Below are 27823 nucleotides of genomic sequence, written 5' to 3' on the forward strand. Positions count from 1 at the left end.
TCGAGACTCCAGTACCCAATTCAAGCGCCGGCTCACCATCCGTCCATGCAACTTGCAAAGAACGTTGGTGAGGCTAATGGGACGGTAGCTGTCCACCTCCAACGGGTTCTTCCCTGGTTTCACCCTCGACCCAAATGCGGTTGCAAAGATCGAGGAGGCGTCGCTGGCAGTACACTGAAAGGTGTTTCAGCATCTGAGAGTGGATGCTATCTGGCCCAGGAGCGGTATCAGGACAAGCGGCGAGGGCACTTCGAAATTCCCACTCACTGAATGGAACATTGTACAATTCAGGATGGTGAGTGCGAAAAGAAAGACTCCGACGTTCTATCCGCTCCTTAATGGAGCGGAAGCCCAAGGGGTAGTTGGCAGAAGCGGAAGTCATTGTAAAGTGCTCTGCCAAGCGGTTTGCAATGACGTCGGAGTCAGTACAAACTGCTCCATTCAGTGAGAGCGCAGGACACTGACAGGTATCCGATAGCCATAGAGGCGGCGAATCTTGGCCCAGACCTGCGATGGAGTGACATGGAGGCCAATGGTGGACACATACCGCTCCCAGCACTCCTGCTTGCGTTGGCGGATAATGCAGCGGGTTCGCGCACGCAGCCGTTTGAAGGCCATAAGGTGGTCGATTGAGGGATGTCGCTTGTGACGCTGGAGCGCCCGCCGGCAAGCTTTAATCGCTTCAGCGATCTCAGGCGACCACCAAGGCACAGTCCGCCGCCGAAGGGACCCAGAAGAACGGGGAATGGCAGATTCGGCGGCAGTAACGATGCCGGTGGTGACCGATTGAACCACTGCATCAATGGCATCGTTAGAGAGAGGCTCAATAACGGCAGTGGAGGAGAACAAGTCCTAGTCAGCCTGATTCATAGCCCATCTGCTAGGGCGCCCAGAAGACTGACGCTGTGGCAGTGACAGAAAGATCGGAAAGTGGTCACTACCACATAGGTCGTCATGCACTCTCCATTGGACAAACGGTAAGAGGCTAGGGCTACAGATGGAAAGGTCAATGGCGGAGTATGTGCCATGCGCCACACTGAAGTGTGTGAAGGCACCATCATTTAAGACTGAGAGATCGAGCTGCGCCAGTAAATGCTCAACGATGGCGTCTCGACCTGTTGCCACTGACCCACCCCACAGATGGTTATGGGCGTTAAAGTCGCCCAGTAACAGGAAAGGTGGAGGCAATTGAGCTATCAGAGCAGCCAGGACATGATGCGTGACATCACCATCCGGTGGAAGGTAAAGACTGCAGACGGTAACAGCCTGTGGCGTCCACACCCGAACAGCGACAGCCTCTAAAGGTGTGTGGAGAGGTACAGATTCGCTGTGAAGAGAGTTCAGGACATAGATGCAGACGCCACCAGACACCCTTTCGTAAGCTGCCCGGTTCTTATAATAACCCCGATAGCCACAGAGGGCGGGGGTTCGCATTGCCGGAAACCAAGTTTCCTGCAGAGCAATGCAGAGGAAAGGGTGAAGGCTGATAAGTTGGCTGAGCTCAGCTAGATGGTGGAAGAAACCGCTGCAGTTCCACTGGAGGATGGTGTTGTCCATGGCTGAGAAAGGCTTGACGGGACTGGGAAGGGAGATTACGCCGCTGGGTCACCTGCTGCCACCGATTTAGCACCTGTGATAGTGCTTCCCATGGCGTCTGATGGACCGGCGAGATCGAAGTCCTCAGCGGACGCCAGAATCTCCACCGCATCCTCAGACGCAGAGCTGGAAGGTTGCGGTGGGATGGCTGCCACCGCGAGTTCCTTGGGCTGAGAGCACTTCTTGGGTTTCTCACGCCATTCCTTGGGTCGCACTGGCTGGGAGGGCTTCACCGATTCAGTCTCCGGGACGGAGGAGGATCGTGAAGCCCTAAGACCAGCTGATTGCGGGCACTTACGCCATTGTCGGTCGTCAGGCTTCTCGCTGGCGGAAACCTGGGAAGGGAGGGACCCAAGGGACCCCTTGCGAGCGTGAGAAGCCGAAGAAGTTGGACACTTCTCCGGCTTAGAAGTGGGGACAGACGTCCCCGATGGGTGGGATGGTGTTGCTCCTGAGGTAGGTGGCGCAGGAGCAACCCGGTGGGTAGAGCCCCCCACTGGCGAGGGGGCAGGAGGAGTTTTACTAGTTGATCCGCCCACAATTGGAGAAACAGACGGGGCTAGCACAGGTGTTGTAGCAGCAGCGTAGGAAGATGTCATTCTCACAGGATGGAGTCGGTCGTATTTCCTCTTGGCCTCAGTATAGGTTAGTCGGTCCAGGATCTTGTATTCCTTGATTTTATGCTCTTTCTGGAAAATTCGGCAGTCTGGCGAGCAAGGTGAATGGTGCTCCCTGCAGTTGACACAGATGGGAGTATTGGGATGTGATGGGCGTCCACAATCTCGACATGTGAGGCTGGAAGTGCAGCAAGAAGACATATGGCCGAACTTCCAGCACTTAAAGCACCGCATCGGGGGAGGGATATAGGGCTTAACGTCACATCGGTAGACCATCACCTTGACTTTTTCCGGTAATGTATCCCCTTCGAAGGCCAAGATGAAGGCACCGGTAGCAATCTGATTTTCCTTCGGACCCCGATGAACGCGCCGGACGAAATGTACACCTCGGCGCTCTAAATTGGCGCGCACCTCTTCATCAGACTGCAAAAGAAGATCCCTATGGTAAATAACTCCTTGGTCTATATTTAAACTCTTATGGGGTGTGATCGTAACGGCAACATCCCCCAACTTGTCACAAGCGAGTAACCGTCGTGACTGGGCAGAGGATGCCGTTTGTATCAGGACTGACCCAGAGCGCATTTTTGACAAGCCCTCCACCTCCCCACACTTGTCCTCTAAATGCTCGACGAAGAACTGAGGCTTTGTGGAGAGAAAAGACTACCCATCAACCCTCGTACAAACTAAGAAGCGGGGCGAATAACTGCTACTGCCATCCTGAGACTTACGTTCCTCCCACGGTGTGTCAGGGAGGGGAACGTTTTCGGATCGTATTTCTGAGCGTTAAACTGAGCCCGAGAACGCTTAGAGACTGCTGGCGGGTGGCCACCAGCGAGAGACGATGTACCACGCTTCATTGCGGGTCATCCGCCCTGATGCCACCTACTCCGACCAAGGGCCCTCCCCACGGGCGCCACCCAGCCACGGCAAAAGCCATCTGGCAGGATGGCCATTGCCGGGAGTCCAGGTACCCCAGGAGGATAGGCATCTACTCCTTGGCATACGTGGGGAGTTAACGGCGCAGGCATCAGTAGAGCGATCCCTGTGTTGCAAGGGGGCTACAACCAACAGGGTACATGGCGGCCCCACCACAACGGACTGGCTACCGTGCTGGATGTTAGGTAACATGTGGTCCATGGTCGCCGTCGGTGCAGAAAGAGGCACTGCACAGTGCAAGGTGTTATCTGCACGCAGAAAAAGAGTCATGCCCAAGAGATGGAGAGCGGACAGGACTGCAGTTCAACGGTGTATAAGCTGGCGAAAGGTCTGATCGCAAGATGGACACAATGCAACAAGTAAGGCGCCCTTCCCCAATCCGCTCGCTCTTCGGAAAATTTTGAGAGATGGTCAAACCCAACAGGGGACCATCATATAAGGCCGAAAAGTTTGAGACTCCTTTTAGTCGCCTCTTACGACAGGCACGAATACCGCGGGTCTATTCTAACCCCCGAACCCGCAGGGGGTGACCGCTACGGTCGCAGGTTCGAATCCTGCCTCGGGCATGGATATGTGTGATGTCCTTAGGTTAGTTAGGTTTAAGTTGTTCTATGTTCTAGGGAACTGATGACCACAGATGTTAAGTCCCATAGTGCTCAGAGCCATTTGAACCACTAAGGCTACTGTGATGACAAAATTTGTTTAGGTTTATAATACAATCCTCTAGTGTTACTGAAATAATGCTTATTTGTGCCAAAAAGCATGACCACCGCAATCTGTGACAGTGTTTGCTAATAGATGATCTCTGACAGTGTTTGCTAATAAATGTTCACCTGCGTACAAGAAAAATACTTTTGGAAATATTTTTCCTGAAATCATCAAAAGGGCATGTCTAAAGTTGCAACAATGACATTATTTGAAACATATCGAGGCATGTCACTTTCACAGGCCAGTGTAGTTACAAAGTGTAGTCGTTTCTGATAAAGCTCCACATGCCAACAAGTAAGCGGATAAAGTCGCCTTCCTCTAGTTCGCTAAAAAGTGCAGTGTAGTCCTGACTGGCCACTGGTCACATATCTTATGAGCCAGAAATGAAGTCAAGCTTTCGGCATTCGTTCAGGAGCACCAATCTTTCCTGTTTATCTGCCGTATCCTTTTCAAATGAACGAACTCGGACCCGCCTTACGCGATTTTCATTTCCCCCATCAGTCTTTTGGCTGGTTTAATGCGGCCCGCCACGATTTCTTCTCCTGTGGCAATCTCTTCATCTCCGAGTATGCGTTTAGTGTCCGAGCCCCTAATTACACTGGTGTGCAACACGTAAGGACTTCCGCATGACGTATCACTGCCAAGTAATACAGCGCGATGAAACTGGGACCCTACGCAGAAAGAACTGCTACAGCATAGTACAGAAGATAACTGACAACTGACGTGCTGCAATACGTCTGCCTAGCGTATCCCACACGTGTTAGATGGAATTCAAGTCGACATAACAGGCAGTCCAGCCCATTTGCTGTACTTTGTAGCCAGCGTGGGAGCACGTTGCAGAAAAAGTACCCTCGTTGTGATCACATGGCCTATTAAGGAACATGTCCCGCTTTTTATCATATCCAAGGGACCATAATAAACAGCTGTGACTCAGGTGTAATTATTGCCTTTGAATGAAAATCTCATTTCCGTCCGTCTCACTGCGTGTTTCTTTCACTTACCTTCTGTACTATACCGCACTGTACGTCTGTGTGGTGCAAGTTTCATCGCGCTATGTTACTTGCCAGTGACACGTCATGCGAAACTTACTTTCATCCTTAAGTTTTACACACCAGTGTAGATCGTTTCCTAGCGAAAAACTGCTTACCGCGACAGGAGGACGTTACTGAGTATGAATCGTCATCCGTGGTGATCACACACCATATTAAGAATCATGTCCAAAGGACCACCACAAATCGTGGCAATTTCCCTGTAAGTATTGTCGTTGAACAAATATACTGTTTTTGTTTGTCTCATTGCGTATTTCTTTCAGTTACCTTCTGTACCATCTCATAGCAGTTCTTTCTATGTATGGCTTTAAGTTTCTATATATACATAACGTATGGCTCCCTCTATACACATCCTACCATCATGTCCCTTCTTCAAGTCAGTATTTTCCACATATTCCAGTTTTGTAGACTTCTTCATTTCTTAACTTAACCGGACGCCTAATTTTCAGAACCCACCCACAACCTTTTTTTTTTTTTTTTTTACGAAGTATGCCCTCTTTGCCTATGCTACTCTGCGTCGCCCGTCACGAATGATTTTGCTTCCCACTTCGTCTGTTATGTGATGTCCAATTTCAGTTTGTCTGTAGTCTCATTCCTGCAGATCTCAAATATACTTCAGTCAGTTTTTAGCTTAGTTGATTTAAGAAAACAGGATTCTAAATGGTTGGCTGCAGGTATGAACACCTCTCCTCCCGCAGTCCGAGCCTTGTTCACAAATCAATGCGGCACAGCGTTTGTTACTATTATATAAAAGTCCTCACAGATAAATGTTGGCAGCCAATAGTAGCTCGAAGCAGTCTGGTGCCACGAACAATGTAAGCTATTAATTGTGTGTCTGTTAAACATAAATTTATTGTGCTGCCATTAGCAGATGTATACAGGTGTGAATATTACCGTACTATTAGTTTAATAAATCGTGGTTCCAAAATATTGACACGAATTATTTATCTCGGATAAAATCAGTTTGGGTTCCGGAGAAATGTACGAACTCGCCAGGCCATAATGATTCAACGACTCGTCCTAGATGATTTACTGGAAAAAGCAAACCCACCTTGTACAGCATTTGTTGATAAAAACTGAACACCATCTGCAATCCCATGGAACGCACCATTATTCATAAAGTTCCTGCAGTCACTAATTAGGAGAGTGGATTCAAGTAAATCAGAGTGAGAATTTGGCAACATTTACAAGATGTCCCAGGGTGGAGAGGGTTTAGCACTGCTGGCAGAGAATTCACATCTCCGAGTACCTTTCTAAGAACTTTAAACGCACACATTACAACACAGCAGTAACCCATCTTGTTATTCGCCTCTCAATGCCTCTTGATGAATAGGAAGAGTCCACTCAGGAAACTACAGCTCTAGCAACGGAAAATTCAATGGAGAATACTACGGCCAATAAAAGAAGAGGATAACACCTACAAGAGCAGACACAATAGTGAACTGTTCAGTCTCCAGGAAGACAGTCACATCAATGAGGAAGAGGCGCCTGGCCTTTTGAGAAGATTTGACCTGCTTGAATCTTTGCAGTCTCACGAACAAGACCTTCACCAAGACAGGTGGAGGGAAAGCCTCGAAGTACAAATGAATCACCACAGTGAAGTCAGACCTGGAGCGACGTGTAATTCCATTAGAAATCACACAGGACCTGTCCAAATTCCGGCAGATCACTCTACAAGAGGGTATTCCCAGCGTCCCTTACCAGCAAAAACAACACAGGAACCGAAGCGAAGCACAGAGGAGAAAAAGCAGGAAGCTTACTCACAGCCAGAAAATGAAGGCTTTCTGGGCTAAACAGAAACAGAAGAGTTGCGTAAAGAGTCAAAACAAACCCCGCGGTTCCAAGTAGGTCCAAACGAAAAGATTTAGAGAAAACTTTTGACAAACTTGACTGGAATACGTTCCTTTAAATTCTGAAGGTACCAGGGGGAAAATACAGGGAGTGAAAGATTATTTACAACCTGTGCAGAACACACACTGCAGTTAAAGGAATCGAAGGACAGGAAAGGCAAGCAGTGATTCGAGCGAGTCAAGGTTGTAACACATCGCGACGTTATTCTACCTGTACACAAAGCAAGCAGTAAATTTCGAAATGGAATTTAAGTTCATATAGAAGAAATTAAAACTTTATTGTCGGACTATGTCACCGTGCAAGTCAGAGATGGTGAATGAGGTGGAAGACGAATTGAATTGAATGAGTAGTGTATTGAAAAAACGTTGGAAGAAGAGCAACAAAAGTAAAACAAGAACAATGGAATGTAGTCTAGTTAAGTCACATGATGCTTATAAAAATTGTATTAGGAAATTAGGCACTAAAAAGCGGTAGATGAGTTTTGCTATTTGGGTAGAAAAATAACTAACGACGGCGGAAGCAGAGACTGGCACAAGGAAATCAATTCCGAAACAAGAAAAATTTGTTAACATCGAATACAAATTTAAGTATTTTTCTTAACTTTTTCTGGATCTATTTTTTCTGGAGTGTAGCCTTATACAGAAGGGCAACGGGGACGGTAAGCAGTTCAGACAAGAAGAGAACTGAAGCTTTTGAAATGGGGTGCTACAGAACAATGGTAAAGATTAGATTGATAGATCGAATAACTAATGATGTGGAAGTGAATCGATTTTGAAAAAAAAAAAAAAATTGAGGGACAGCGTGACTAAACGCAGGGATCGGTTGAAAGGATACATCGTCGGGCAATTCGGTAATGGAAGCAAGTGTGTGGGGGTAAAAGTTGTACAGGGAGGTCAAGCCTTGAACAGAGTAAGCACGATGTAGGTTGTAGTAGCTGAGCAGAGATGAAGAGGTTTACACAGACTGACTACTGTGGAGAGCTATACCAAACCAGTCTTCGGACTGAAGACCAAGACAGAGACGACGACAACAACAACAATGCTGATAAGTTCGTACTTTTGATGATACGTATTTCACTTTTAGAATTACGTTACACTGAACTCCTAATCGATACTGATGGTACGATTCTTGAAATCCGATGGAAGAAAGGAAAGAACAGTTGGAAATACAGTGACGGAGAGAAAAATGGCAATACCGAAAACTAATTAATGTAGAGTAATGAAATTTCGGGAATACATCTGTCTAGGTAGTACATTTAAATAATTAAGATTAATGTAAGCGCGAGATAAACCATTGCAAATGTGAAATAATAGTACGTCAACAACCAGTATAACCCCAAGAATGTTGAATTCAAGCAAGCAAACGTGCATTCATTGTGTTGTAGGTGTGTCAATACAAGAGCGATTAACGCTATTTGTGGACAACGCTGGAGTTGTCGACCGATGGAGTCCCATATGTACTCGACAGGAGACAACAGCTCTAGTAATCGAGCAGGCCAAGGCAACATGTCGACACTTTCTAGAGCATGTTGGGTTACAACAGCAGTAAGTGGGCGAGCGTTATCCTGTTGGAAAACACGCCCTGGAATGCTGGTCTTGAATGGGAGTCAGCATGCATGGGAAAGCTACGAGAGTGCTCCTGCTGGCGTATGAAATCGTGCCCCAGACGATAATTCCAGGCGTAGGTCCAGTTGGTTGCAGGCCCTCAACTGGCTTCCTTCCAACCAACCCTCGATCGTCACTGGCACCGAGGCAGAACCAGCTTTCGTCAAAAACCACAACACACCTCCATCCTGTCCTCCAATGAGCTTTCGCTTGACACCACTGAAGTCGCAAATGGTGGTGTGGGTCACTAGAACGCACGCTTCAGGGCGTCTGTCTCAAGTAACAGATTTGTAACAGTTCGTTGTGTCACTGTGGCCCCAACTGCTGCTGAAATTGCTGCTGCAGATGGAGTACGATGCGCCAGAGCCATACGCCGAACATGATGGTCTTCCCCCTAGGTAGTGCCATATGGCCGTCCGTCTTCTTGGGGCCGTACATTCCCGTGACCACCACTGCCAGCAATCACGTACAGTGGCTACATTCCTGCCAAGTCTTTCTGCAATATCGCTAAAAGGAACATTCCTCTTCTCTTTTTCAAACTCAGTGAGGTGTTGATAATGGCATCTTTGTCGCCTTAAAGCCATTCTTGACGAATATCAACTCACCACGTCCAATCTCAATAACAACTAACGCTCACGACCGTCACAGCGTGGCGCTAGTAACGCCAGTCGCATAAGAATGGTGCAGCTAGCGAAATTTCAACAGACACCTTTCGGGATCATCTTTCATATGTAACAACATGTCACCCAACTTTCGCTGCTCATGTCGCACAACTCCGTCTTGGAGTTGCGATTCTTCCGTCATCATACTTCGCTCCCCGGAAGGTCATTCTAAAAGCGGGAAGTCGCGGTGCTGGTACTTGCCTGCAGATGTCGCCGCCTCTGATCGTCGCTGTCCATGTCTAGAAGCTCATCGATATCCACTTCCACTTCGCGCGTCTTCGAGTTCTCCTGCAACATAAAGAAAATACCAGTCAGCAACGCATCGACGCCTCTAGAGAACAAGCGCGTTGCAGGTAATAATTTTACTTTCCCAAAACGCCACTGGTACGTGGCCTTCTCGTAATCTATCCTGTGGCACTAAAAAATGTAGTCAGGTTATATCGAAGTTGAGCATAGTTTGTGAGTGAAGGCAAGGTAAAACTTGTTTCACACTGCGTAACACACAAAAGAAGGCCGTCTGCAGCGCGGGCCGAAGTTCAGAAGCCACGGAGCCCTTATGTGAAGCTTGGCACGCTAATTAGCAGGACGAGACAAAATCAGACGAGTAAATAATGGAGTACAACTATCTCTGATCTCAAGTTATTTATTACAATCAAAAACAATGTGCACTAGAAACTAAATGGAAGTCAAAAACAAAGCTTGATTTGACTTTACTAGCGAACTGTCAAATGTCAGCGTTAGCTGCCAGTTTGTACTGTCTTTTCCACACTTCCATGTTAGCAGAAGAAATTTGTTGCAATAGCACAGAACACAAACTATTTCATATTACTAATGCCAACATAACGTCGCATTAAAAGTATGGCATTATATTATAAACACTATCATTTTGGAATTTCTAATTTAACACAGTTAACATTGGTGGAGAACTGCGAGTTCTTTAAAACTGTCATTTTATATTTCGACTTTTGGCCACGGATGAAAACTTTCACTTCTTCTAAGTCTATATTACAGCTCTTCTTTTAACTATGTAGTATCTGAATATCGCTTTCTATGTGCCCTGTTTCGCTTTAATACTTAGCTACAACCGATGTGTTTCATTCTTTAACTCTGAAACAGCCCATGTGCTCTTGGAAACAGGATGTAATTTAGTTGTAGAGAGAGGATCGATGTTTTCGCTAAAAGATATTAACGAGGTTAAGAGGAGCGGAATTTTGTAACAGACTTCAGGACGATTCTACTGCCTCCTAAGCTCATCTCATCAAAGGCAAAAATAACACGGATTGGGGCTTGCTGCGACACAGGCAATCTCTCTTTCCTCACACCATTTGCGAATGGAACTGGACAACGAATATAAATGTTATAAATTGCCCTCTGCTATGCACTGCACAGTGGCCTGCGGAGTATGTATGTAGTCTTACAAGTTCCCTTCGCATGTTGAGAGACAGAGCGGAGCCATGGGTGCTCATAGTCGTTTCCCAACCCGCGCAAATATTACTTGCAGTCATACACTCTTTTAAATTCCGATTTTAATATTACTAGCAGTTATACAGGGTGGTCCATTGATCGTGACCGGGCCAAATATCTCACGAAATAAGCGTCAAACAAAACTATAAAGAACGAAAATTGTCTAGCTTGAAGGGGGAAACCAGATGGTACTATCGTTAGCCCGCTAGATGGCGCTGCCATAGGTCAGACGGATATCAGCTGCGTTTTTTTTTTTTTTTTTTAAATAGGAACCCCCATTTTAGGAACCCCCATCTTTGATTACATATTCGTGTAGTACGTACAGAAATAAGAATGTTTTAGTTGGATCACTTTTTTCACTTTGTGATAGATGACGCTGTATTAGTCACAAACATATGGCTCACAATTTTAGACGAACAGTTGGTAACAGGTAAGTTTTTTAAACTAAAATACAGAACGTAGGTACGTTTGAACATTTTATTTCGGTTGTTCGAATGTGATACATGTACCTTTGTGGACTTACCATTTCTGAGAACGCATGCTGTTACAGAGTGATTACCTGTAAATTCTACGTACTTATACGTTTATGACTATTACAGCGCGATCTATCACAAAGCGCAAAGAGTGGTCCAACTAAACCATTCACATTTCTTTACGTACTACACGACTATGTAAGAAAAATGGGGGTTCCTATTTAAAAAAAAAAAAAACACAGTTGATATCCGTTTGATCAATGGCAGCGCCAGCTAGCGGGCCAACCATAGCGCCATGTCGTTTCCCCCTTCAAGCTACACGAGTTTCGTTCTTTGTAGTTTTTTCGTTTGATGCTTGTTTCGTGAGATATTAGGCCTGGTCACTATCAATGGAACACCCATAATACTTCGTTTACATCAATACTTGTGGACGAGGGTGTGCTGTGCTGAAAAGTAATGCTTGTATTACCACAACCAATATTGAGAAGGAAACACAAGTGATGTTTATTACTCGGATGACTTTCCTGCATCGCTGACGCAACCTGCAACCCTCTGCTGCTAGAGGGCTCCGAATGGAAGAGTGTAACATCCCCGCGTGTAACGTAACTACAGTGTCCAGTCACATGAAAGTGACCACCTGTCAAAAGCCAGAATAACCACCTGAGGCAGCATGGACCGCAGCGAAATGTGCAAGAAGAGTGTCAATGAGGTTGTGGAAGGCACCGCCAGGGATATGAAGCCACGCAGACTCCAGTGCCGTGGCCACCTTAGGTTTCTTGGTTGCACCTTAGGTTTCTTGGTTGAATATCTGTGGCGCGAACAGCCCAACTGAGGTGTTCCCACAGGCTTGGGTTTAAATTCGGAGGGAGTACTGTAAACTCATCCTGGTGCTCTTCGAAACATGCACGTACAGTGCCAGTGTGTGAGAAGTTGCATTGTCCAGGTATTAGGCGCCATCATGCCGAGGATTGGTTGGTCGGTTGATTTGCCAGAGGGGATCTAAGAGTGAGGTCATCCGTCTCATCGGATTAGAGACGGATGGGGAGGGAAGTTGGCAATACCTTTTCAAAGGAACCACCCCGGCATTTGCCTGAAGCTATTTAGGGAAATCACGGAAAATCTGAATCAGGATTGCCGGACGCGGGTTTCAACCGTCGTCCTCCCGAATGCGAATGCAGTATGATAACACTACGCCACCTCGCTCGGTCACGCCAAGAAAATACAAAGTTCGTATAGGAGTGGACACAGCACCAAAGAACAGATGCGTACTTGTGTTGATACACTGTGGCTTCCAGAATGACGCGATGAGCCAGGGAATGCCAAGGAAACATTCCCCAGCCTATACCGCCCCCTCCTTCCCCCTTGAATCTTTTGCTTTCAGCCGTTACACACCGTAATGCCAACAGCCATCTGACCGCTGGAGCGTAAAATGTGACTGGGGTACAAATTCCATTCTTCGTCGCCGTTCAACAGCAGTCAGCATAGGTGCATGAACCAGGTGCTTGCTGCGGAGGTCCATATGCAGCAACCTTCGATGAAGGGTCTTTGAGGAGACAGTGTAGGTAGCCCCTTGGCTCACTTGGGCGGTCAGTTGCTCAAAAGTAGCATGCCAGTTTCCCCGTACACATCACCGCACCCGTCGTTCACTCGTGTCGTCTATGGTCGGTGGTGCACCAACGTTGTTTCTGCGCCGGCTTTGGATAGCGCCATGCACTGTGTTCTTTAATAACGGTGGCACGCGAACAGTTTACAATCTTAGCCCTTTTGAAAATGATTCCACCATTGAACCGAAAGCCATGGTCATGCCCACGTGAACATCAAGTAAATCACTCCATTCCGCATTACGACAATGACTGCACTGGTGCCCCTTCCCCGACATGCTTTGTATACCCTCCAATGCTACTGCAATGCTAGTGGTGCCACCTGCCGCCGTCTATGAGTAATTACTGTATATTGACTAATGGGCGGTGCTCACATTAATGTGATGGACCGTCGATTTGCCTACAAAATTATCGAACAGAACGAACTCATTTGAAAATTGTAACGAAAACAAATATTACTCGGGCAGAAATGCAATTCTGTAACTTAAAAGTCATGACAAATGTACAGCTTTTTATGCTCCTTAATTTCATTTTTCACACATTCAGACTCAAATTTACTATTAAGATGCTGCGCGCTGTATGATCTATTGCGAAGTTTCAGTTCAGCACATTTATCACATTGTGTAAGACACAAAACTTATAAATACATTACATGTATTCACAATTACGAATGAGGACAACCATCAGCTGTAGAATGGAATGACGACAATGAAAATTTGTGCCGGACCGGGGCTCGAACCCGGATTTCCCGCTTACCGCGAGCGGTCAACTTACCATTTGGTTACCCGTGCACGACTCACAGCCAGACCCAACTTCCAAATGTTGACAACAATGCGTTTACAACTTGTACTCGTAGCTCCATTATGTCATTATGTATGTCTCCGCCTGTGTGTGTGTGTGTGTGTGTGTGTGTGTGTGTGTGTGTGTCTGCGTGCGCGCGTGTGTGTTTGTTCTTAGCATAAGTTAGTTTAAGTAGTGTGTAAGTCTAGAGACTAATGACCTCAGTAGTTTCGTCCCTCAGGAATTCACATACATTTATGTATATTCCCGTAGCGGTGAGACATTTTACTCAAAAGTCGCTTGCCCGGAGACGGCGGATGGAATTTTGCATCGTAATTCAGAATAACACAGGCATTGCAATATCGTGTAAAACTTATAAATGTTACATTCACTTCATAACCACATATTTCTCTTATTCACTTAGTTATGTACTTAACCGGCGGTCAGAGACCTTGTAGATCACGTTCCGGACTTTCACCACCATACCCTATCGTGCGAAGCTTCGATCCAGTCCTTGCGATTACTAGTTGTTGCAAATCTGTCCGTTTTCTAGTTGTTGCAGATCGTCCGTATTCCATTCTCCAATCTTTTTCGTGGTCTTCCTAGGGGTACGCTTTCCTTCTGAACTTCCTAACAAGACTACTTCTGGAGTAGCATCATCTGTCATGCTCACATGTCCAGCCCACTGTATTGCTTAACCTTTGCATTTTGTAGAATATTGGGACTGGTTCGTCATAGTGCATATTCCTTCATTTTTCGGTCTCTTCCTTCGCTGTCCGAAAAATCTCTCTCACAATCTTTTTCTCAAACACCAGTACTTCTCTATTGCTTGTGAAGGTGCTCAGCGTCGATCAGATATAGACGTCGTGGGGCAGTTATTGTATCAAAGGCCTTCATTTTAACTTTTGCTGAGGTTACCTTTGACTGGATTTGGTTTTAGGCTATTGCACGATCTGGAAGCATTAAAAATTAGTTAGTTCACTTCTAGCTGGATATTTTACCGCCTTTTAAGTACGATCCCAAGTATTTATAGACTTCTCTGTTGCTCTGTGCGAACTAATGCATTCTTATCTCCTGGGCAGCTAGCTCGGCAGAACCAACAAGAAGTCATCTGTTGATTTTAGCGATTAAATAAAACAGTGATATAAGATGTGCTCACGGCTTAGCTTGTAATTTCTAGAATCACTTCCCATTTTCAAGACTATTAATTTTCACGCTAATTTATCCTCCGAAAGTTGGTGGCAAAAGTTAGAAAATGATATGTGCAAAAATACAAACGCGCTTACTGAAATGTGTTTCTTTGAGGGGTGTGTGTGTGTGGGGGGAGGGGGGGGGGGTTAGCCGTACTCTATATGAACGCCCCGCCCCCTTTCTCCCAGATCCGCACCCGCTAAGGGAGTAACTCCGGTACTACCTGTGCCACAGTCGATTCTCCAGAAGAGGAAAGGAGTTGGAAAATCGTTCGGATGAAGACTGATGATAAGCCGTATAGAGCCGCCTTTCTGCCCGCTCACAGAGGTTCCTTTCCTAATGTCAACCCAAATATTTGCCCTCGGCGCTCTCGCCCTTCTCCGCATTCAGCCTTTCCGCACTCTTGATGAAGATAATCTCATTCACTCCCAAAGTTTGCTCAGAGTTTCATGCCCTGTTTGTATCTGTCAGCACTCTTCTCCAACCACCTCTCCCACTCTATTTGTGCTTCTCTGGCTGTGCGCTGCCCCCCCCCCCCCCCCCCCCCCTTCCGCACGCTCGGCCGACTTCATATAATCCGGACAGCAGTAGCTACACTTTTCGTAACGAAGCCGTTAATGTAATTTAATTTGACGTATGGCTCGGAGCAGTCGGGACAGGGTATACTGTTTAGCTTACGGCGCGGGGATTGGTCGGCAGTGAGCGAACGTGCTGAGCGCTCCACGAGTCCGGAGAAGAGCGGAACACCGAGAAGGCAGGGCGACGGCCATTAATTACGGCCCCGGTGAAAAATTATATCCGGCCGTCTGTGCGCCCGAAGGGCCGCTAATGGACCGAACACGCCGAAACGCTTCCCAACTGGCGGGACAGTCTCACATGCGCAGCTGTTTGCTTTTGTGTGACCGACGCGCCCGAAAGCAATCCAACAGCAATGAGTGGCGAAACACTATTCGTGGCAGACATCTCTCGAAAGAAAAAGTTGCCACTCCACATTTACACCTATACCTGCGTGGCAGAGGGTAACTTACTTCCCACTGTACCATATATTAGTGTTTCTTCCGTTTCCATTTGAGAACTGAGTGCGGGAAGAAAGGCTGCCTGAACGGCTCTGGCAACGCTGCGATTTCAGCCCCGTGGTATCCGCGCCAGCAGTATATTCCTCAATTCCTCTCTTAATGATGGTTTTTGAAATTTTTCGAATAGGCTTTCGTGGACGTATTGGCGCCTACCTACAAGAAATCACAATGTTTCTACTGTTACATAAGAAGGCTGTTCAATAAAGTATGATCATAAAAAAAATTACGGTCATAATTCCTCGTGCTGGAATTTAATCTTAAGATATTCTGCTAGTTTAACAGACAGGCCGTACTGGTTTCACTGTGAGACGTGGGCGAACTGGAGACATGTTCAGTGTGCCCTACCGAAGCACGCAGATCTGCAGGCAGTTGAAGTTAATGTTCCAGCACCGATTCTCAACCAGTGGGCCGCTCCCTCCACACCCCACTTAGGGAGGCGTCATAACATTAAATTATGTTCGAGCTCATTGGAAAAAAATATGTATTCGAAAACTGATAAATTTACTGAAAGCTATGCGAAGGAAAACATGTTCTGAAATACACTCCTGGAAATTGAAATAAGAACACCGTGAATTCATTGTCCCAGGAAGGGGAAACTTTATTGACACATTCCTGGGGTCAGATACATCACATGATCACACTGACACAACCACAGTCACATAGACACAGGCAACAGAGCATGCACAATGTCGGCACTAGTACAGTGTATATCCACCTTTCGCAGCAATGCAGGCTGCTATTCTCCCATGGAGACGATCGTAGAGATGCTGGATGTAATCCTGTGGAACGGCTTGCCATGCCATTGCCACCTGGCGCCTCAGTTGGACCAGCGTTCGTGCTGGACGTGCAGACCGCGTGAGACGACGCTTCATCCAGTCCCAAACATGCTCAATGGGGGACATTGAGATCTTGCTGGCCAGGGTAGTTGACTTACACCTTCTAGAGCACGTTGGGTGGCACGGGATACATGCCGACGTGCATTGTCCTGTTGGAACAGCAAGTTCCCTTGCCGGTCTAGGAATGGTAGAACGATGGGTTCGATGACGGTTTGGATGTACCGTGCACTATTCAGTGTCCCCTCGACGATCACCAGAGGTGTACGGCCAGTGTAGGAGATCGCTCCACACATCATGATGCCGGGTGTTGGCCCTGTGTGCCTCGGTCGTATGCAGTCCTGATTGTGGCGCTCACCTGCACGGCGCCAAACACGCATACGACCATCATTGGCACCAAGGCAGAAGCGACTCTCATCGCTGAAGACGACACGTCTCCATTCGTCCCTCCATTCACGCCTGTCGCGACACCACTGGAGGCGGGCTGCACGATGTTGGGGCGTGAGCGGAAGACGGCCTAACGGTGTGCGGGACCGTAGCCCAGCTTCATGGAGACTGTTGCGAATGGTCCTCGCCGATACCCCAGGAGCAACAGTGTCCCTAATTTGCTGGGAAGTGGCGGTGCGGTCCCCTACGGCACTGCGTAGGATCCTACGGTCTTGGCGTGCATCCGTGCGTCGCTGCGTTCCGGTCCCAGGTCGACGGGCACGTGCACCTTCCGCCGACCACTGGCGACAACATCGATGTACTGTGGAGACCTCACGCCCCACGTGTTGAGCAATTCGGCGGTACGTCCACCCGGCCTCCCGCATGCCCACTGTACGCCCTCGCTCAAAGTCCGTCAACTGCACATACGGTTCACGTCCACGCTGTCGCGGCATGCTAACAGTGTTAAAGACTGCGATGGAGCTCCGTATGCCACGGCAAAGTGGCTGACACTGACGGCGGCGGTGCACAGATGCTGCGCAGCTAGCGCCATTCGTGGCCAACACCGCGGTTCCTGGTGTGTCCGCTGTGCCGTGCGTGTGATCATGGCTTGTACAGCCCTCTCGAAGTGTCCGGAGCAAGTATGGTGGGTCCTGCGCTTCCAAATAGGATTATAACAGTATTATAATGCATTATATAATTAACTTTTCAGTACTAATTAAAAACAAGTTTAGTACGAGCAATTATTAGTGACTCCCTTGGGGCTGGCTTCCAGAGCGTAAATCTTTCGAAGAAGAGTTTAATATTAGAAATACACACTTCTGTGTTCAGCTGAGATCTAAATTTTGTCTTCAAAGTAGTAAACAGAGAAAATCCGGTTTCGCGAAGGTAGGACGTTGAAAGTGGTAACAGTATGCAGCCGCGCTCTCATTTCCTCATTTACTCCTCCAATGTAGCCATCAACTTTTTGCGCGCCGCCTGTAAAGACAGCCATAGATTCCGGTTTTGTCGATGTAGCGGATCGTTGTTGTCAAACAGTAGTAAGTTTTCTTATTCTTGATAATGTGTAAGTTTTGTAGTTTTAGCGTCAAAATACGTTACTACATATTTATTGTTAACGTATGAGGAGGGGGGATTAAAATTTTAATTGAAGTCATTAATACTGTAAGATTGATAAACACTGTGGTTTAGGAAGATCCAGATTTCTTTCACAGGTCATTACTTCTGACGAACTACAAAATTTTGATCTTGTGAGTAAACAGCAAAGCTCGGTGTGGAAACCTATATCACTAACACATAAAAGCAGGAGAGTTTGCTTTTACTGGTCAAGTTATTGTCATCTCATTTGTTTATATTCATGGTGTGGGTTGTCGCACACACACACACACACACACACACACACACACACACACACACACACACACACACACACACACACACACACCAGTACAGGGATGTCTTGGAAACTTTCCAAACCGACATCGGGCATAGGAGACGACAAATCCGTGGAACAGACTGGACGCCGCACTATGATAATGGACGCTGGCATATAGCAAATGTTGTTACTGAACATCTTGCAAAATTAGATGTGAAATAGAGCCCTCATTTTCTGTATAGTCCGGATTTAAAGTGAGGTTCTGGTCGAGACCGATGAAAAAACTGATGTTTTTACATAATTTGCACCCCTTAAGGCATCCTTATCCTTGCAAATGGATTTTTTTAATGGTGAAAGTGTTTTAGAAGTTACAGCGCGTTGACTGGAACGGTGCGCCGACCGAAATACAGGCAGCTATAGGCGCTCGATAAATTAGTTCAAGAAAAGATACGATGATTATACGGATTCCTGTCCAATGAAGATTTCTTTAAAAGATGCTCCAGTGACGATACGCAAAATGACAACGAGAGCTTCGACGCGAGTGTTTGGAAACTGGTACGGAAACATCATCACTGTGGGGCAAAAAAATGTTGACACACCACGTATAGCTGCAGCTATATTCAGTGGTAGTTATTCATCCACTCTGAAGACCATGCACGTGTTGGGAACCGTGGTAGGAACAAACAGTAAAAACTTGGCGGACTTATCTGACAGGACACAGTTGGCCCCCACGGAGTATGGAACGTCTCAATTTGTTAAAAGAGCCAGGACTTAAAAAAAACACCGCACCAATTTCAATGCCAGAGCATAGATGAGGAAGAAGAAGGCTGCCGCTATGGCTCTGGCACCGCAGATTAACCGTACGTTTTGACATAACGTTATTTTTTGTTACTCCAAATTCCAGATGCGTTTTTCTTGAAACAACACTTTTTCAGGGCACGAAGCGCTCTATAGTCTCGACAGATTAACCGATTCATTGGAGGTTTTTTTTTTTTAATGAAAGATAATTACATTTAGAATGCGTTAGCAAATCCTTTTTAATTCCAATTTCCAATAATTTTTCAAACAGTTAAACTTAGAAAAACATGCCAAGAAATTGACGTCTTTTTCAATAACTGCCATTATTGAAGTATTTTCTGTCTATCTTCTAACTTGAGCAAACACATTCGTGGGAGGTATTTTCCATCATGAGAAACCGCATAGAAGGCTGCGAAGGCAATTCTGAAGGAATCTTCAGAAAATGGGCTGCGGCTTGTCTTTGCAGACTGGCAGAAGAGCTGGGACAAGTGCATCGCATCCAAAGGAGAGTATTTTGAGAGGGACCGTTTAAAGTAAGACGATGAGTACAGATATGTTGTAAAAAAAAATTGATCATTCTTCACTGTACTGCCCTCGTGGGTCACGCGTCGCTGTCTGCTGTGCTGCACTGGTGTACCTACTGTCTCTCTGTCAACAACGAGTATTAAGTCAAGCTGCCAGTGTGTCAATTACGCAACCATTTTTATGGCCAGCTTCACGTAGAGTAATGGTTTCTTCACGGCACGCTGCGGCGCGCGCAGGGTGTGTACGCCGGCGAGCAGGCGCCACGCCCGCGGCCCGCACAAAGCACAAAGGCCGGACGCTGCACTGTCAGCCGTGTAACGATCAATTTGCACGCTCGGCCGTCGCCGCTTAACAGCTGCCGGCTGCGTTACAAAGCCGCTCTCAATTACACCGCAGACCGCCGGTTAACCGCTAAATAAAAACACCGCGGCTGCCGAGCGAAACAGGCGCGCCGCCTGAAGCGTCGAGTGCGGCTGCTTCCTCAGCGGGCAATTTGCGTAGCAGGCAGCCCTCTGAAGGGCTCTGTGGCAGCTAGTTTCGACCGCCACCACACAACTCTACTTCGCTCACACGGAATCTTTCCCTGGCGGGACGTCGGCAATCTACGCCGTCCAGCGATATGAATGTGACCACATGCCAAAAGCCTGAATAGCCACCCTTTGCAGGGCTGACCGCTGCTATGAAAAAAAAAAGTTCAATTCTTTTATCTAAGCGGTTCGCGCCATGCCCGCCCAGACGCGGGAGATTGGTGCGTTGCCAGTTGCACGCGCCAAGAGAAGCAGTGGCGTAGTATAGTTCGCAAACTTACGTTTAGGGGGGAGCGCGCAGTTTATCAAGTAAAGCCACCACCGCAGCATTAACCCTTTCGCTGCTACAGAGACGTGCTCCCCGCATTTTGTCATCACTGCACTGCTCACATGTGCAGACACATGGTGTTTCGACTGCTTTGACACACTTTATCATTCTATTTCACAAAAACTATTTGGCCCAAAAATTTGATTTTTACATATCTTCTTGACTGATACCTTCCCTCCATAAGTGATTTAATTTTGTTTCGATGTTCTGCGCAGTTATTGAGCAGCATTAGATGTAGTAAACCATTGCACGAAATTTTGAAGGATTTGCAGAGGTAAAAGTCCATAGCGTATTCTTTCCCTATGGTCAATTTTAGTTGCCACTAGAAATTTCAAAAAAATACATTCAAACGAATAAACTTCGTGAAGTAAGACACTTCGATATTGTTTTAAATTAAGAAAATATTAAGCACCGAACAAGGTTTGAACTCAGAACCTTCCGCTTAGTAGCCAAACACTTTTTTTTTATGGGCCTTCCATAGGACTTCAAAATAGCACGCAAAATACCGACAAACAGTGTTGGTATGACTATGAATTACTCACGTTTCGTCGAAGTACAATAGGAAAGGAACAATTGCCACTGTTCTTTATTGCGAAAAAGCGGTTAGTGAGAATGATACAAACACCTTTCCTTGCTATCGCCTGAATTAGGAGGCTTATTGCTTGTTTGGTTTAATTAATTAATAGAATATGAAGCAATTGGTATAAAGAATGCTTTTTCCAAACTTTCTATAAAAGAAAGTCTGCTATCAAGACATTGCTTTTGTTCAATTACTTTATTTATGACTGAACGTTTCTAAAACTGAAGACACTCGTCCGTGCTCTGCACTGCAGTTGAGCTCTGGCAACATCGTTCTCTGTTCATTGGCTGACTCTGTTTTGTGACGTCATATGCGCAGAACGAACCTAAACTCGGCCGCTGTCGTACATGACGCGCACTTTAGACATGCAGAAAGAGAGTCAAGAGAGACATGAAGGTTCTAGAAGGTACTGAGTGGGATGCGGAGCCATGTTGACTCTCAATCGTTCATACCGATCGGTGCAGTAGGTTACCCTCGGTAGTGACGTCATTTTCGGTTCTTTATCCTCGGGACTGACGTCATTTTCGGTTCTTTATCCAAAGTTCTTATTCTGTAAGCTTCTGAGACCTGTACCGATCGGTCCTCCTGCCGATTTTTCGAGAACTGTACCGAGAGGTTTTGGATTTCGGTATGGCCCTCTCGTTGGGTTCGGTGTGATTTATTTACACCTACAATATGATAAATTGAACATATTTAGCGCTCTTAGCGTCGGATTTAGTGGCTGTGTTACTGAAGAGTCACCACGACGCGTCCGAATGGAAAGTGAGTTCGTGATAGACTTCTTTCCTTTGTTCGACATATTGTTTGTATTGTTGTTACTGTGAATGATTATAACATAAAAAATAGTTTGGGCCAATATTCTCACAAAATACCTGTTATTTTTACATAATAAACAACCATTAAACTTCAGAAGGTTGGCTCTGCTTATGTATATCATATGAATGGTAGCTGAAATTACTGGTGAATTTGTGTACTTTTTTCTGCAAATGGTTTACTTATTAATTATCAAAACGCGCTTAAAACTTTTAAGTAACAATGCAAAGGAATTTTGTGAAGCCTGATAGAGGAAACCTTCCAAAATTTCATGCATTTATGGCATATGCCCGCATCCTTTGGCAGCGAAGTCAGCCAGCGTCTCTGGAATGGGATTACGTGGATTCAAGCACTAGGAGTTGAGGGAGCGCAGTGGATAAAGCAACATACTGCCGTGGCAAGGTTATCAGGTTCGCATACTGCTGTGTACCAATTTTTTTCCCCTCTTAGAGTTTGTAACACTTTCTGAGACTTCGTTAATCGTCAAAGTTATGCATTTGCGGGGTATCTTCGTTGTTATTTAACACGTAAGAGCGCGCTTTCTTAGTAATGAGTATCTTCTGTTTCGTGACTTCCATTTGTTTAAGAAATGAAACATGAAATTGCTGTGTGCGAAACAAGTGACAGTGACATACTTTTTCTTGTTACAAATAATTCACCACTTTTTCCTGGATGCGTAGCGATTTGCGAGTGTGGTCAGACAGGACAACTTAAATTACTGCGAATGAAACTAGCAACAATCGTCTTTATACTTTAGCTTGTCACAAGTATTTATCTGCGATCGAATCCTTAACAACAGCAGACAAAGATGAAAGATACCTGCCACAATATTTTTGGACTGTATTACCATATATGAAACATTTTGATTTATCGGATGCATGTTGTAAACTGCAACCAACTTCTACATCTGAACTCGCCACACGCTCTCGAAAAGGCGTTTTTTTAAATTTTGTTTTTGTGAACCAAATCGTCGATATATATACTTCACCATTTGGATCTCTGGGAGTGAGTTACAACCACATTCTATGCATGTTATTATTCTTTGACACTCTCTTAAACGATTTTTCGGTGTCGTGGAGATGAGGCTCGTCTGTGCAACTAATTGTAGGCAGTTTAACTGCTTTCAATTAGTTGCAGAGACGGAACGTACTTCCATGTATTTCGAAGCAACTAAGGAACGACGGAAAGCAGAAAAAAATTACGAATTTTTTGGGTGTTTCTATACATGCATTTGAACAATGTGGTACTACACTCCATTCGTAACTCATATTCCGAAACTTAAAATCCGAAACAAGACGTCCATGTGAATGAGAATAAAATGACGTAATGTGACATTCCTGACAGTTTCCAGAACACAGTCAATATTCTACCGTTGTCACGCATTCATGGAAGCACGTGGTCAGCGAAATTTGAACAGTATTACGTACTCTAACCACCCTTTTCGGTACTGTGAAGAGCCTACATCGGCTGCTAGCCGCTCCGTGTTCGTGGTGCTGTGGTGCTGCAGTGCGCATGCGCGAATCTGAGGCAAATGCTTTTGATTGGTTGGCGCGAGGAGAACTGACAACAGCGTTTCAGTTCGCTAGGACCCTTCGGCATCGCTTCCGAAATGCTTACAGATTAATGGCTGAGCTCTACTTCGAAAACAAGAACGTTCGGTGCGTTCGCGTACCGAACCGATCGTCAAAATGGCGGAAAGATGCAGAATAGGGCCCCAATCCTGTGCTCAGCTCCACTAGGATTTTGGCTGAGGATACGTGGCACAAACACCCCGGTCGAGGTGGTCCCACAGATTCTCGATGGAGTTTTAATTCGGGGAGTTTGGTGGGCATGGGAGTATACTACACTTATCCTGGTCCTCCCAGAACCACGCAAGTACACTGCGAGCTATGAGAAACGTTTCGCAGTCTTGCTGGAAGATGCCATCGTGACGAGGAAAAACAACTGCATGTAGTGGTGGACATGGTTCCCAATGATGATGCATAATTGTGTTGATCCATTGTACGTTACAGAATGACGAGATTCAAGAAATTATTCAAATGGCTCTGAGCACTATGGGAATTAACATCTGAGGTCATCAGTCCCCTAGAACTTAGAACTTCTTAAACCTAACTAACCCAAGGACATCACACACATCCATGCCCGAGGCAGGATTCGAACCTGCGACCGTTCCAGACTGAAGCGCCTAGAACCGCTCGGCCACCACGGCCGGCGCGAATGACGAGGTCGCCAACAAAATGGCACGAAAACATTCCCCAGAGTATAACGCACCCTCCTCCGCCCTGGATCCCTGCCATGCGCGGTATACATCAACAACGACAACGGCCGCACTGACTTTTCTGCGTCCCCCACCCCCCTCCGACACGCTGCAGTCTGTGTGTGTTTATTGCACTATGACATCGAACATAGGCGGTGGTCACATTAATATGACTGGAACGGTCTTACTAAGCGACTATCTCGGAACCCCGCACAAGTTGCAGGTTGCCTATATGACAGCTTTCAGGTGCACCAAAAATATTATTTTCAATATTTCGGGTAATTATTGACCGCGTTTAAAAAATTGAAATGCCGTCACAATCTATCCATAAGAGGTATAATCTTACAATAAAAGTTTAACACTATGAGACAAGCATTACAGATACAAACAGTGCGTTGGTCTTCAGACTGTATAGCTGACGGCCCACAAATACTTGGAATATATTCATGCAGTGTTTGAGAATGAAGGCTCTTAGTGACTTCCAACAAACTTAACATATTTTTTCAGACTTTTACCACACACTCTCGCTGACACCCCCCTAGAAAATTATGAAAAGAAAATTGTTTATCGGTTACTATATTTTCATTGTTCATGCAGTAAATCTCCAGCATCAGCTACGACGTTTTCGTTTACTACTTCTTTACTATTAGCTCTATTCGCAACCCAGTTTTCAGACAGTATCTTCAGATATCAATGTACCCACACAACTGTATTATTGTATAACACACAATTCAGGAGATGTATGGGAAACTAACTTTTGCTTAAAACGTAGCGCATCCAGTGTTTCATAATGAGAGCACTTAGCGCCTTCCAATAGACTTTCATTATAATTTCACACCTTTTCTAAGCTTTTTCTTGTTGATGTACTTAACGTCAATTATTTAACGCATTAACTCATTTGCAAAGTTATTAGACGTCTGAAGCTTTTTTATACATGGGAGTTCGATTGCTCTAATGGGTATAAAGGCTAGTTTTCACAACGAAAAAAAAAAACCGTTCGACCTACGGTATTTTAGAAGAGGGCTGTTCCACATCCAGACGGTGTGCTTGCTTGTAATTTTTCTTAATTCATTCTAACTGAGTTGAGTTTTGCTCTGCGGCTCAAATACTGTCCACCCACCTCTGTTCACGTCGCCTACGACGGCCTCAAGCGCAGCAACATGTCGCTGATTGTTCTTTAACCCACATCGTTGAACTCCCACGAACACCTAAAATCCCACAAATACGTATGAAGTCTGGAGGGCAGGAGAGGAGATACTGACGTAAGTCAAGCTGTGAGGAGTGATCGTGAGTCTAAGCCCCATTATAAATGATTCGATGCCGCCGGGCTTCGATCACTTCATTTATAAAAATAACCTTGTATAAACAGAGTTCTGTGTAAGCTATAAACTTTGTGAACTGCTATTTTAATTTGATAAGAAATGAACTATATTGTAGTTAATAATAAGAAACATAAAATGTTTATTTTACAAAGTTCTCGTTAAATTTTGTAATATTTACGTAAAAACTTGTGTGAAGTAAATTTAAATACGTCGCTGCCAGTTATATCAATGCTTAAGACTCTTTGCTAAGATCCATAATATCCCTGTTATTCTACCTCGAGCTTGACGGGAAGGGATGTAGAAAAACAGTCATATGGAGTCGGTTGTAAGAGAAACATGTTTGTGCATTCGTAGGATGTAGTGTTTCTGTCAATGTCAGTCGATTATTTCGAAACATTTTGCTTCTTTACTATGAAAATACGGGAGGAAAAACTTATTGGGACGTTATTGTTTACTAGCAGGACCTACCTTGATAATCCAAATTAAACGTTTGCGGTAATTCTTCACACAGGAGAAATTCGAGACAATGAAACCCCTACGAAGACAGCTAAACCCTTACACAGAGAGGTGGCAAAAGTCATGGTGTACTTCCTAATGTGGCGGATGCTCCTCATACACAGCCTAGTGCAGCAACTCGACATCGCATGAACTCAACAAGTCGTTGGAAGGTCCTTGCACAAATATTGACCCATGTCACCTACGCAACCGTTCATAATTGTGAAAGTTTTGCCGCAACAGGATTTTGAACACGAACTGACCTCCCGATTATGGTCCATAGATGTTCGATTGGATTCACGCCGGGCGACCTGGGTTGCCAAATCATTCGCTCGAATTGTCCAGAATGTTCTACAAACCAATCGCGAACAATTGTAGCCCGCTGACATGACAGCGTTATATGAAGTCCACAAATAGCTGCAACGGTCTTCAACTGTCCCACAATAACCAGCACCCAGTTCATTATACGTAAACACAGCCCACCTCAGTAGGGAACCACCACCAGCTTACACAGTGCCTTCTTGACAACTTGGGTCCGTGGCTTCCTGGGGTCCACGCCACACTCGCACCCTACCATCAGCTCTTACTAACTGAAGTCTGGACTCATCTCACCAGGCCACGGTTTACCTGTGTCTAGGGCCCGACCTACATGGTTACGATCCCAGAGAATGCGCTCCAGGCGATGTCGTGCTGTTGGCAAAGGGACTCGCATCGGTAGTTTGCTGCTATGGCCCATAAACGCCAGAATTCGCCGCACTCCCCTAATGGATACGTTTGTCGTACATCTAACATTGGTTTCCGCGGTTATTTCACACATTGAAGGCCGCTGCTCTCTGTCGTTAAGTGAATGCCGTCGGCCACTGCATTGTACGTGGTGAGAAGTGATGCCTGAAATTTGGTATTCTCGGCAGACTCTTGAAACTGTGAGCTCCTTAATGATATGCGAAAAGGAATGGTTCAAATGGCTCTGAGCACTATGGGACTTAACATCTGAGGTCATCAGTCCCCTAGAACTTAGAACTACTTAAACCTATATAATCAAAGGACATCACACACATCCATGCCCGAGGCAGGATTCGAACCTGCGACCGTAGCAGTCGCACGGTTCCGGACTGAAGCGTCTAGAACCGCTCGGCCACCAAGGCCGGCCGAAAAGGAATGTCCCAAGCGGCCAGCACCAAATACCATTCCGCATTCAAAGTCTGTTAATTTCCGTCGAGCGGTCGTAATCACGTCGGACACCTTTCCACATGAATCACGCGAGCACAAATGACGAATCTGCGAATGCGTTTACTCTTTTATTCCTTGTGTACGCGATACTGCCGCCATCTGTGTATGTGCACATCGCTGTCCCATGTCTTTTGTGACGTTAGCGTAAAACCAGACGAGAATCAGATTTATAGTCTATCAATGTGGGCATGATTACTTTCAGTTTCAGGCAAAATGACAAATATCGGTACAAATTGATAGGACAGCGTGTCGCGGTGGGCAAGTGAAGGACAGCAGATGGGAGGAACGCTGTTACAGTTAAGGGTGGTCACTGCCTCGCGGGAGGTGATAGTGTTTCCGCAGCGGGTTTGCCGCGCGGTCTACGTGCGGCAGGGGCCGTGTTCGGCACAGGCCGCAAATCGATGGCTGCTGGTGCGGAGCGCCGGGGTGCCGTTGTCACGCCGAGCACACGCCGCACCGCCTACAAGCTCAACTGATGAACTTCGCCCGCTCCTCATAAACCACTCACAGAACTTTTTGCACCACGCATTTCACATCCTACTTCGTGATTTTATATTCCGAAGCTTCTGTCTCAAACTCGTTTCACCATAACAAATCGCTGTGTAAAAATAAACTCCAGAAGAGCTGTTCACTAGAGCTGCGCTGTGTGCCCAATCGTCAATACGACAACGTCGCTTGTGTACCCCAGGAGCGTTGCGTGGTACTG

General features: G+C 46.0%; 1 protein-coding gene across 2 annotated transcripts in view; it reads right to left on the reverse strand.

Moving 5' to 3' along the window:
- LOC126277936 (protein phosphatase 1 regulatory subunit 14C) overlaps window positions 1–27823 on the reverse strand; it is an 866863-nt gene that overhangs the window by 38860 nt on the left and 800180 nt on the right. For both annotated transcript variants that reach the window (XM_049977519.1, XM_049977518.1), the window contains one exon: window positions 9225–9311. In XM_049977519.1, the coding sequence (XP_049833476.1) occupies window positions 9225–9311 (87 nt within the window). The remainder of the gene's footprint in view (window positions 1–9224; window positions 9312–27823) is intronic.

Source organism: Schistocerca gregaria, chromosome 6, assembly GCF_023897955.1.
Source record: "Schistocerca gregaria isolate iqSchGreg1 chromosome 6, iqSchGreg1.2, whole genome shotgun sequence".
Classification (NCBI taxonomy): Eukaryota; Metazoa; Arthropoda; class Insecta; order Orthoptera; family Acrididae; genus Schistocerca; species Schistocerca gregaria.